At 35.9% G+C, this 13,382-nt stretch overlaps 1 protein-coding gene across 1 annotated transcript; it reads right to left on the bottom strand.

The window, feature by feature from the left end:
- Positions 1-3,325: 3,325 nt before the first annotated feature.
- On the bottom strand, positions 3,326-12,970 carry LOC125225506 (caspase-7-like). The gene is made up of 7 exons (XM_048129255.1): positions 12,818-12,970; positions 12,503-12,586; positions 11,904-12,082; positions 11,566-11,786; positions 10,719-10,852; positions 9,891-10,148; positions 3,326-3,943 (listed from the first exon to the last, which is right to left on the bottom strand). Exons 1-7 carry the CDS (start codon positions 12,819-12,821, stop codon positions 3,846-3,848), a joined length of 978 nt encoding a protein of 325 aa, XP_047985212.1. The 5' UTR covers positions 12,822-12,970; the 3' UTR covers positions 3,326-3,845.
- Between the last annotated feature and the right edge of the window lie 412 nt (positions 12,971-13,382).

The raw sequence follows: 13,382 nt of genomic DNA, 5'->3' as shown, positions 1-13,382 counted from the left end.
TAAATTGACATAATAAGTTTATTATATTTGCTGCTACGGAACCCTTTGTGCGCGAGCCCGACTCGCACTTGGCCGGTTTTTTTCCTTTAATATAAAAATGTTTAGAATCGTTAGCAGACGTTTCTGCTTAATAAAAATTACATATACATATGTATATGTATAATACATTTTCAAAGCTATAACAGACGGGAGCTCTTAGCTATATTGAGACGTAGACTAAAATAATCGTAAGTCAATGTTACGCCCAATAAAAATAAAATGTAAATTGAAGCAGGTGGTGTTCTCAAAAATAAATTTAAGAATAGTAAATTGGATTTTTAAAGTTTTATAAGTCAACACTAAATATACATATTACATAGGTGATCTTAATCGTGTTTCTAAGAAAATAATACAAATTGATCATAGATTTATTTATTGGTTCGGCTGTAAAATCAAATCATAATGATTAAAAACAATAATAATCTGTAACAATAAAATATAAATAATTTCGTAGAAGTCGGACATTTAATAGTTATTTGTTATACAAGGGGGCAAAGTTGTATTTTAACGCCGAGTGTGGAATTGAAATACGAGCAAGTGAAAGGATTCTATAGTTGAACCACGAGCGAAGCGAGTGGTTCGAGAATAGAATCCTGAACTTGCGAGTTTTTTAACACACGAGAAGTAAAATACATTTGCACCCGAGTGTAACACAAAACTTTTCCCCTCACTATAGCGAGGAAACTACAACGCAAAAAAATACGTTTATCATTGCTTCCAGTAGTTCCACAGGTGGTAAATCATCTTAATTACAAGATTTACCTACTTTTATCAATTTTAAAGCAGTTAATTTGACTTTATTCAAGGTCAAATTACTTTACCCACTAGTGGATAAAATGCGTTTTTACCCGCTGATATTAAAGGACAAAACACGTGTTTCCGAGCTAGTGAGGGGAAAAATTAAATAGACTACAACAGTTGATGCCATCAAAGTCGCCACCAGAGTAAGTCAGCGTTTTCACATTATCCGATCCGATATCGGATGTAGGACCGATATCCCATACATTTAAGCCGCCATCTTTGATTTTTTTCAAAGTTCAAAGTTTTTATTGTCTTTAAAATCCTTCCGATTTCCGATATCGGATCGTATAATATGAAACGCACTTAGGGTCGGCTTTCGGCTTACATCGGAATGGCAGCGGCGAGAAGTGGGTGGCAGCTGCCGAGGTCATTTTATACTTTATCAACATATTTAAAAATACTAGTATCACTTGACTAATTCAAACACGTCGCGCGGCCGTAAAGTTTGAATGTATTTCACACTAAAAGTGCTCGCTGCGTCGCTGCCATTCCGGTGTGATCAGACCCTTAGTTCGGCCTGACTCTATCTGACAATAAATTCAGTTAACACAAAATCATTTTGTTGTCTAAAGTTTACACTTTATGTCACAATTTCGTTTTCTGTCAACCCCTTATTGCCAAGAGTGGCACTGAAACTTGAGTAGTTTCATGTGCTCTGCCTACTCCTTCATGGGATACAGGCGTGATTGTATGTATGTATGTAAACCTATATTTGACTAGGTATAATAGACGGTCAAGCGAATCTTGTTAGGTACGAACATATTAGAAAAATGTAGGGGCGAAGTATTAACATCCTCCCATAGAAAATTTGATTTTCGCGCCTTTCTTAATGACAAGATTTGCTTATCCGGCTATATGATTATTATGAAACCACATAAATTAAAAATAAATAAAGATACCCAAATAATGAGGTACTTGAAACAAATTTCACCTAACATCAATATGTTTATTATCCTGAATAAATTATGCCTAAAATTTTACAATTGCATTTCAACTTTTATATCAAAATACCGAGTAGGTATAAAAAATTATGAGCCTAGCAAACATCTGCCTTATTTTCATCCTTAAATTCATGATATTAAATGTCTATAAAAATAAAATTACTAATTTATTTTATCTTAAGTTTCTAAAAATGTAAGTATCACAGGACGAGTACTAATAATATATTGTTTTAGAAGAACGAAGATTGCACAGCCTTCTTAAGTATTTGTCCCGGAACAGTTATAATAATGGTTATTTGTGACATTACCTTATTGTCGATGGCGCTTACGGCGTTATGAGCGTTGTTCGTGTACAAATACGACGCCGCGGGACGTAAGCGCCATCAACAATTAAACAATTAGGTCCCTTTACTCAGATAACGTTACATTTCATTTATTTTGTAAAACAAATGAATGTAAAGAGACATATCACACAGATCAAGATAGCCTCAAGCGAATATATCTATTTCTTTTAACCCTTTAACCGCCGTAGTCCGATATATAAGACGTAACAATATCCAGCTCAGTTCGCAGAGGTCTGATAAGTCAAAAGTCAGTACCACTACTGGATACTAGGTGTCAATAGTGTCTCGTCTGCCAAAAATGTAATATTAGAACAGTTTACAATTTATTACAAGCAGAAAGAATTGAAAACAGAATACTGATTAATTGTAATATTAGCTAAAAATTGGTGAGCATTAGACTCTTCGTTCGTCGCGATATCTATTGAAAAGTAGCAGTACTGATAATTTACGCTAGTTGATGCGTGATTGACGCATGATTGTCGCTAGATGTCACTATAACTATGCCTATACAAATAACTCGCATTTACTAAATGTATCGAGGTACCTACAACTCTTCCCTTATTTATTCCTCTATGGTATAACTTCGTACTACCGCCGGCGACACGACACGAGCACGGCTCGGTGAACATTTCAAAGCGGTTAAAAGGTTAAAGGCGTCTGCTAGCCGATGCAGAGGCGAATTAACCAAAATACTATGCCCAGCGCAAACGGACTCGAATCCGTGCACCGAAATTTACCTACAGCGACACTGACTAGCGAACGCTCATTAAATTACTGCAGTCTTTTTTTTGTATTTTTTTTTTCAGTCTAACGGTATCATGCAAGTCATGTAAAGTACAAGTATAGTATGAATTTTCTGAGATGAACTTTTCGGTTTTGCCCTAATCTGCTAAACAAAGGCCTTTGTTTCTATTATTCGCCGCGGTTAGCTCCCGTTTCCACAGCACGTGCTAAAGTCTCAGTGTAGTTAAAAAGCAACTGTCATGATAGCAATAAGGTTCAAATTTATTAAACAGTTTGCAGTGTGCAGGTAACTTTTTTTGAAGATGACAAAACGTGTTATCTCCGAAAGGGTTTTTTATGGATTTGAACCTTATTGCTATCATGATAGTTGCTTTTTAACTACACTGAGACTTTAGCACGTGCTGTGGAAACGGCAGCTAACCGCGGCGAATAATAGAAACAAAGGCCATTGTTTAACAGATTAGGGCAAAACCGAAAAGTGCATCTCAGAAAATTCATACTATACAGTCCAAAAATAAATTGTACCTATAAATTTAAAGTGGCAACATTTTAAAATCGTCCTCAACAGGGTTATTGTTAGTAGCAACTGGTCAAAAACGCAGTATCCACAATATTTTTTCCGTTTATCTTAACTTTTACGCGATATCACTATTCTGTGAAGTCTGAAGACACCTAACGAACCTAACCTACCTGGTGCCCAGGACATTTTTCGTTTTAAGCCAGGGGGCCGATTTTTGAGTCTCACTGTCACTAAAATACCGGTTGAAAACGGTGAATTGCCTACTATTTTCAGTGACAATTTTCTGAATTCGAACGCCGTGAGATTCAAAAATCGGCCCCTAGTTGCGACCATACAATGTGAACAAATGTGTATACAAATTGATTTGAAAGGGACGACACCAGTGTTGCCACTTTTTAATGTATGTGTAAGTATTTGGCAGTCTTTGTTAGGACAGTCTTTGGTCGATTAGTGATTTCATTCACGACCGTGGAGCAGATACAATTTGTACAGGCGTAGAACCGTGCACACAAGTGTGTACCACCTGAAGTCTCTTCCGAAGGTCAAGACGAGTTCTGAAATTAAATACAAAATTGTTATGAACTATGACCATCCCTGATTAATCATGTATTTATAAGTAAAATAATAAGTTAATCACACAATTGTCTTCGGTTACCGCGATAGTTACTCATGAAATAAAACTATGGAAACGGATTAGGTAACTCACGTATAATGAATTTACGATTCATCCCGACGTTTCCACACATTACACGTTGACCACGAATGCTGTAAAATGTTAGAAACGTCGGAATGAATTGTAAATTCATTATACGCGAGTTAATCCGTTTTATTTCATAAGTTAATCACAATTAAAATTAGTTACCTGGTAAAATTAGGGCTGCTTTTACAACTTCATTAAGGTTTTTAGAATTACATGAGCAATTAGGTAAGGTCAGTGTGGGGAAGACCGTCTACCCGGAAAGACCGTCTATTGACTATAACTTTTGTGTTTATATATCTACGCCTCTCACACCTCCGGAGGTATACCAGTTTTTCATCCTCCAGCCATTGGTCTTCAATACATATCCCTAGGACGAACACTAGTTAACAATTATCTTGATTCGTGTTTCGAACTCGAACATCGAGTTCAACATGGTTCCGCAAAAAATTAAAATAAAATAGAAGCAGTCGGAATATTTGTATATCATGTATGTAACGGAGTCATTTAATAACCGTTTTTTCTGACTAGTACTATTAATCTACTGAAAACGCGCTCAATTTCTAGTTTTATGTTCTGAAATATGTAACTTAGAAATTGTGCCTACTCAGAAAGTCCGGCATAAAAGAGAAAGGCAAGACCGGCATATGATAAACAAGGAGTTGCCAACCTTTTTTAGGCTTTATTGGAAATAAGTCGAACGTAAACAATATCAATATATAGGTAAGGTACGTTTATGGCTTATGATAGTTGTACCGTTTTTGATTTTAACTTCCAAATACAGTTTTGATACTGATTCGTATGGTGTTACTAAAATCATTCGAAAGTATTAAATAAAAATAAAATATATGTGACATGGTTGTGAAGAATGTGAAGAATGATAAGAGGTGAACAGAAGTAAGCCTAAACTGCATTATTCATCATCATATTGAAGTTGGTAGAATTATCGTAAGTTCTACCCGTTTTTTATTATTTTTGTTTAAGTATGTGTAGATTGTGCAACATGCGGCGACACATATTTCAAAAGAGAGTAGGGTTTCAAGTTGGTCATTATTTTTATGATCAGCATTACCCCACAGGGATCGTATGGGTTGGGTACCCTTTAAAACGGTTGTGACCGACTAAGTATTTTACGGCTACCTGACCATTGCTGACATTGCTGACTGTCACTTTGACACAAAAGTGGTCATGGGTGTGGTCAAATAGGTTCTCGGGGGTGCTGATTCCAAAATTAATTTATTTATTATTTATTTATTCATGAACAATAACAATTGTGTCTGAATGTACTACATCTAAATATTAATCTAACATGCATAAATTTTACAACATATAGTAAAAGCCAAATGCCAAAAAATCACAATTAGAATATTATTATTATTATTAGGTATTACTAAAATTATTTATGTCAGTCAATTTTCGTTGAAATAATTAATAAATTCTTCAATTGAGTAGAAGCACTCCCTCAACAACAGGGCTTTTAATCTATTTTTAAAAATATTTAGGCTAGTAATGTTCCTCCACTCACTAGGAAGTTTGTTGTAGAGCTGTACCCCTGGTAGTATGCGCAATGGCTCACTACTTTTAAGTTTGGCTGCAACTTACAATGTAGATATTTCCTTCGGGTATTTAGCCGTATTTCTCTTTCTTCAGAAGTCTCGTATTCGCCTAGATTTTTAAAGAGGTCAGTAAGGAGCAAAAGGATGTACAAACACGGGGCGGTCAGTATTCTCATGTTTATAAAGTGTTCCTTACATGATTGAGGTTGCGAAATCCGCACTATGGTTCTTATCGCTCGCTTTTGTATTACGAAGGCTTTATGCATATTATAGTCATAGCTATTGCCCCAAAATTGTATACTATAGCGAAGCTTCGATTCAACCAGTGCGTGATAAACCATCTTCAAATGATTACGATCAACTACGTCCCGTAAACTACGCAGAACATAGCAAGCAGAGCTGATGGAAGCCTCTACGTTTGCAAGCTCATTTTTCCAAGTAAGTAGATCGTCAATGTGGATGCCCAGGAACTTAACACTTGTAACGTTTTCAATGTGATTACCACAAAGTTTAAGATCCAGCATATCCTTTTGCTTGACCGTAGACCTAAGGAGCATTGCACTCGTCTTGCTTGAATTCACCTTCAATTTGTTGCAACTGAACCAGTGATGAAATAGTTCTAGCGCTCGATTTGCCTTGTCATTTAGATCATCCAGCGAATTAGAGTTAACAATTGCATTCGTGTCGTCTGCAAAAACTACTAAATTAATGTCCGGTATTTCATTCGTGATAAATTTTATCAGGTCGTTTGTATACACAACGAATAAAACTGGGCCCAAAATAGAACCCTGGGGTACACCTCTCGTTATCTTAATGGGTTTGGACCTAACAACATTCTCACAATTGCCATCCACATCAGAGATTTCTACGAACTGAGTTCTGTTATCAAAGTAGGATTTTATCAAATCTAATGCTCTACCTCTAATGCCATAAAAATCAAGTTTTTGCATAAGTATACTGTGATCAACCATGTCGAATGCGGAGCTTAAGTCTAGAAATATAGCCCCCACCTTAAGCTTTTGGTTTAGTCCATTCACAATAACACTTAATAAAGTATCAATAGCTTGGGAGGTACCTCTAGATTTTTGATAAGCATATTGTGTATCACTCAAAATTCCATTTGCGTGTAAGTGCGCCATGAGCCTATTTTGAATAATTTTCTCGAAAATTTTTGACAGAGTTGGCAGCACTGACACCGGCCGATAATTTTTTGGGTCCGTTTTTGGCCCCTTCTTATGAATTGGTATAATCCTAGCCATCTTAAATTGATCTGGGAAGACCCCTTGTGTGATACAGTTATTGTAAAAAGATGCGAGAGGCAAGGCTAATGTGTCTAAATTTTCCTTAATTACAGATATAGGAATATCGTCATATCCCACCGACTTCTTCATTTTCATATTTTTCACTATTTTAGTTATTTCGTTAGCATTTGTGACGCCGAAAACAATATCGTTGTGCGTTTTTTTGTTGTGTTTCTGTAATATATTTAACGCTGTGTCGCTGTCGGGGTGCCTGACGTTTTCATTAAATCCTTTTTCAAAGGCTTGTGAGAAAGTTTCTACGACAACATGAGGATCGCTTATGACCCTATTTCCAGCCTTTAATAACAACTTTTGGCGAGAAGTAGCAGATAACTTATTCCTGTGTCTATTTACCACGGTCCATATTGATTTGGAGACATGGGCTGCTTTTTGTAGGTGACGAGAAATGCAATTTCTTTTAGCTATGCTGATGACTTTTTTATAGGTGCGAATATATCTTTTCCTGTAGTCCATTATAGATGAATCGATGCTATTTATATGTCCACTCAAAAGAAATCTCTTCATCTTGCTTGAAACTTTAAGGCCCTTAGTTATCCAATTTGTTTTGTTCTCCTTATTTAAATTGATTTTAATTTTTTGTTTTTTAAACGCATAGTTAAATGCCGTGTTGAAGCACAATATGAACTGTTCGATACTCAATGAACTCCAGTTATACTCCCTTAGCTTACTGCTGAACGTAATTTTATTATTATTAGACCGAGTCCGCCTTTCGGCGTATAGCACTTGTTCCTTAGCCGCACAGTCCATACGCTCTACCTTTACGCGACATGATATTCCGGCATGCCCATCACCCAATGCATTGTGATCCACCTCTCTGAACCACGCAGTCTTCTGGGAGATTGGTCAGTATATTGTCTAAACAAGACGAGTATGAATCGCGTAAATACGTAGGAGTGTTGATAAGATACCTAAAATTGTACCGCTTGATGAGCGAAAGAAAATCACTAGCCTTTTTAGAATCGTCAAGAATATTAACATTAAAGTCACCTAGTAAACAACATTTCTTGTTAAAAAAGTGCTCTAAAAACTTTTCCAATTGATCCATAAATATATCAATATTTTTGTCGTATGGACTTCTATAACAACAACATACATAAACATTTGTTGCCATATCTTTAACTCCACATATTTCGAAAGTCTCACATTTATACAGCTTTTTACACATTTGTAGATCTTCAGTAACTCTATTTCCCCGGCAAATAATTAAGCTCCCTCCTCTTATTTTGTTAGGCCTTGTATTATAGCTTATTAGAGTGTGATTATTTAAGTTAACAGTTAATAACCAGTTTGGAATCTGACATTGCTGACTGTCACTTGACACAAAAGTCGACAAAGGTTTTTGGGGGTGCTGATTTGAAATTTAATGTCCAATTGGAAATCTGACATTGTTGACTGTCACTTTGACATAAAAGTTGTCATGGGTGTCATCAATAGATTTTCAGGGGTGCTGATTTCAAAATTAAACACCACTTTGGAATCTGACATTGCTGACTGTCACTTCGACACAAAAGTGGTCATGGGTGTGGTCAAACAGGTTCTCGGGGGTGCTGATTCCAATAACCAATTCAGACAAAAAATTGTTTGATGACACCCATGACCACTTGTAAGTCAAAGTGACATTCAGCAATGTCAGATTTCCATTTTATCATTAATTTTGAAATCAGCACCCCCGAGAACCTACTTAACCACACCCATGACCACTTTTGTGTCAAAGTGACAGTCAGCAATGTCATGATTTCAAATTAGTCATTAACTTTGGAATCAGTACCCCCGAAAACCTATCTGACGACACCTATTACGATAAGAGTTCAATCGCCCGTTTTAGATTCACGACCCGTATATGAAATATTAATTATATTAGTTAATCGTTAGTCGATTACTTTTTGTCCAACTCTGGTAGTGACTATAGCAAAACCAAGCATTGCTAAGAAATGTTACCAAACAAATTCATGTATCCTAATATCGTACCTATTACCTTTTCTTAATAACAAAGTTTCAAAAACAGATAAGTAGTCGACTGTACCTAATATCGTGACTAAATTAGATTTGCAGGTGTTCGTTGGAAAAACAGTATTATGCAATATCCGGACCTGAAAAGAAAAGGTTATGAACCCCATCTACGGGACATATGCCGGTCTTGCCTTATAAATAGAAAAATGCTTATATGTTCAAAATTTCAACGTTATTTTATTAATTATCTAGCACATTCTGCCCTGTTATTACGTAAAATAACAATGATCAAGATTTTGGAACCTAGTCTCATATGAAATTACGCGACAACAAGCACTAGACGGTCTTTCCGTGCTCATCGCGGGAGGACGGTCAACCCGCCGAGCCTTAAAAAATGTGATTTTTATCACTTAAAAGTACCTTATTTCACCAAAATGTTGTAAAAGCTTAGTAAAATATAATATTTGCTATCCCGTAGGACCATGCGCATTACGCCAGACTGCATTAATTATAGAGTTTTATCCACTCAAACTTTATTTCAAATAAACTATGCCGGTCTTGCCCGCACTGACCTTACACAACTTTGCTTTGTTATATCTATCAATTTTATGTGAAATTTATAAGTACATAATATATGTTACAACCATATTTCTTTAAATTTAAAAGTATCTAATTACTCTTATATAGTTTAGGAATGAGATAGTTTGCTCTTGACAACACAACAATCTTCGTCTGTCAATGAAAAGAAAATTGTAGTATGTATGGAATGCATATAGACTTACTGCGTTTTAACTTTGAGGAACAGCGTGAGATACGAGATTTTTTAAAAGTAGTGACGATATGACTACGCGTCACTACATGCATACATCAGCCCTCTTGACAATATATATCTGGTCAGGCTTTATATTTTTGACTCAGTGTAAACTTAACAAACGCAAATATCAAAATAACATAGAGTTTGTTTATTGATACATACCTTGGTACAGCGTTGGTAGTCTGTAAATATTGCCAAACTCGTCTTCAGCCAAGCCAGGGTGCAGGTAAAGGTCCTTCTTGAAGTCCACTATTTCCAGCGTGGGCACCGCAGCGGGGCAGAGCTGCTTCATCGCGTCGACGACCAGCCGGAAGAGGTCGATGACGTGGTGGTTGTGCGCGTGCGCAGCGAAGACGGAGCATAACGCCTGTATGAACCAGGACAGTTTGCTGTTACCGCGGTGGAGGGGGGACACGAACCCTTTAATGAAAAGGAAATATTCGTTCAAAAGGTTCTAAGTACATTGTTCACGTCAACATGTTATAGTTATTAGGTCGTTTTTTTATTTTTCAAAATTAAAATGTTTAGATTTCTTGGCAATTACTTTTGGTCTCAAGTCCTCTCAGTCTACCCTATCTACCAAAACTGTCTCATCCCGTCTTTGTGTATTGAAATTTTCAAATCCTGAACGTCTATTCTATTTGGCGACCGGTCTGGCCCGTCTGGCGTAGTTGGTAGTGAGGGTATTTATTTGTGTGATGAACAGATATTTGTTCCTGAGTCATGGATGTTCTCTATGTATATAAGTATGTATTTATCTATATAATAAGCTGCAGCTGTATTTATCTATATAAGTAGCTGCTAAGTATGTATATCGTCGCTTAGCATGCATAGTACAAGCTTTGCTTAGTTTGGGGCTAGGTTGATTTGTGTAAGGTGTCCGCCAATACTTTTTTTTTTTAACTAGAAATGGAAATAATTTCGCGCTCGATGCGCTTACACATTCATTTTGATTTTACATGCCCTCTAGACTTTATTTATATCTATTACCTGGCAATGTTGAGTACGCGATGAGTATGTCCGAGTAGCTACTGCCGCGGATGCTATTTTGGCGGTTTACTCGTTGAGTACAATTCGAAATATCTGTTAGAGCACCTTGCAGGTTCGGCAGCAGCTTTTTACCTCTGGGAACACAACACATTTAATAAAAAGGCGACCCATAACATACTAATTCGTAATTATAATTGTTACAAGTTAAATAATACTATGCATCTCCCTTTATAAAATAACCTAACCACAAAATTAAAATTTTGAAAAAACCCCCGACCACAACATAGTAGACCAATTTTCATGAAACATGGCTAAGAACACTCCTTACTAACTCAGCTTTCAGACAAAAAAAAAATCTAAATTGGTTCATCCGTTCGGGAGCTACGATGCCACAGACAGACAGACAGACACGTCAAACTTATAATACCCCATCATTTTTGTTTGCGTTGGGGGTTAAAAACTCAGCTCAATGGTTTTGATGTTAGTGTTGTTTTTTAAATCTGGCCCTCTGAAATTTCTACAAATTTTGGACCCCATTGTAAACATTTCAAGTCACTGAACTAAACAAACATTATTTACCTAATACTTATTCCTACACAACTGCTGAATTCCTGAATATAATAGTTAATGCAGATAGAGATAAGAGTCACAATGTTTAGGTCACCATACATTTTAAGCCTCCTCTCAAAGAGACTATTTACTGAATAAGTAAACATGAGCGAATTTTGTATATTACTTTTCATACATTATATTATAATACAATGTATTTTTTATTTTGTAGCATTGCATGTGTGTTATCCGTCTACTTTCTATTCAAGCTCCTATTTAAAGGCTTACTTGTACTCACCGACACATCTGAAAGATGAACACTTTAGGGATTTCTATTAGCTCTGGGTAGTTTTCTCCAATGAAAAGATTGACTATCTCATGTGTGGAAATTAGGCCACCATTTGTGCAGCGAATCTCAGTGTCCCACATGCCATCCCTGCCATATCCGTGTGAGGAGACCACGAAGAATACACAGTCATACCCTTCTAGCCTAAGCTTCTTCAGAATATCCATTGTTTCCTAAAACAATTTTTAGTAACTTGTAATGACTAAAGTTAGTGTACAGCATGTACAGCATGTTTTACAGTTCATTAAATTACAAGGACAGACAAAAAACAATCATATTTGCTCATTTACCTCTTTAGAGTGATTTTCACAATGTAGGATATAGCTAAAACCAATTTGTTTGAACAGATCCTTTAACATTGAAATGTCAGAATCAATTTCCCTGCGTTCCTCCCCCGTTGTGAACTCTGAGAAGCTGAAAATAACCAAAGCACCACGCTGCAGGCCGCGACTGTAGTATAACTTAATTTCTGTAAATATAAAATGAACAATTGAACATTTTTGAATAGAATGTAATGAAGGTACCTATATATTAGTTTTAGTTTACTTTATGGATTAGTATGAAGTTTTTTTTTTTTTGACATTACTTATTATTGATATTTTATTTGCTTGTTTGTTTATAATGTTTAATTGTTGTATGTTTCTAATGTATTGACATGTAATTTAGTATTGTATAAAGTGACTTGTTTGTATATAAATATTATTATGTAATAACCTAACTTTTAAGCGCTTGGTGTTAACTGTAAGCTTATCTGTGAATAAATAAATTGAAAAAAATAAATTGAAATTACAATCTTCAAAGAAATAAATAGTGTTAAAACCCATAGGCATTTGAATGTGGGCCATCGATATTTGAATGCTGCTAACTGTATATTTTCTTTCAAACATACCTCTTCCATTATCCTTCATGAACACACTGCTGGGGATGACTTTTAGATTTCCAGGGACTGCCAGCCTCAGTTGGGTTGGAGAAGCTATAAAAAACAATGTCATATTTGTTATTAAGAACTACTAATGTTGTTTTTAAACTGGTTGTCGACTGACCACAACATTTGTAACTTTTTTTCTAACCCCTACTAGGTATGGTACTTATGGTTCGTATGTTCGGTATGTTCAGGGTAAAACATAACTGCTTACATGTTCTTGAGTCTTGACGATGTGAAGACAGAAGAAGAAGAAGAAGAAGAAAAATAACTTGTACACACCCATGGTCTGGTTTTCAGCCACAATCTTTACAATATGGTAGGTTAATCACACTTCTGCACTAAAATGATTAGGCCAGAAAAGCAAACAACAGTATTCAAGGCACTCGTGCAGTAGTTTCTTCTACACTTTCAGCAAGTTTTCATTTGATTTGGTTCTGGGCCTTCGAAATATGCGCGTACGCGTGATGGCGGGAAGTTCTCGATTCGATACCTTTTGTCAAAAGTGTCAAAACTAACAAATTCTTTTTTTTTATTTAAAGAAAAGCATGGATACCAAACCAGTCGAAATATTAGGTTAAAAATAATTAAATCAAAATAAACGCATAAAAACCGCAACAGACTTTTATAACTTAAAAATAAATTAATAAAATCTAAAGACCTGTTTGATGCTATCATAAATTAAATATAACAAGATCATACCATCCCATACATTAAAATGCGACCGCCTACGAACGCGCTTACACTCCACCACACATAGATGGCGCCACAGAAAATGCCTTGTTGCCACCGATTATTTGTAGTTTGGCATTAAGTGTCAATTCCGAGCCGTAAATCTATGTCAAAA

Source organism: Leguminivora glycinivorella, chromosome 4, assembly GCF_023078275.1.
Source record: "Leguminivora glycinivorella isolate SPB_JAAS2020 chromosome 4, LegGlyc_1.1, whole genome shotgun sequence".
Classification (NCBI taxonomy): Eukaryota; Metazoa; Arthropoda; class Insecta; order Lepidoptera; family Tortricidae; genus Leguminivora; species Leguminivora glycinivorella.
This window is presented reverse-complemented; position numbering and strand designations above follow the sequence as displayed.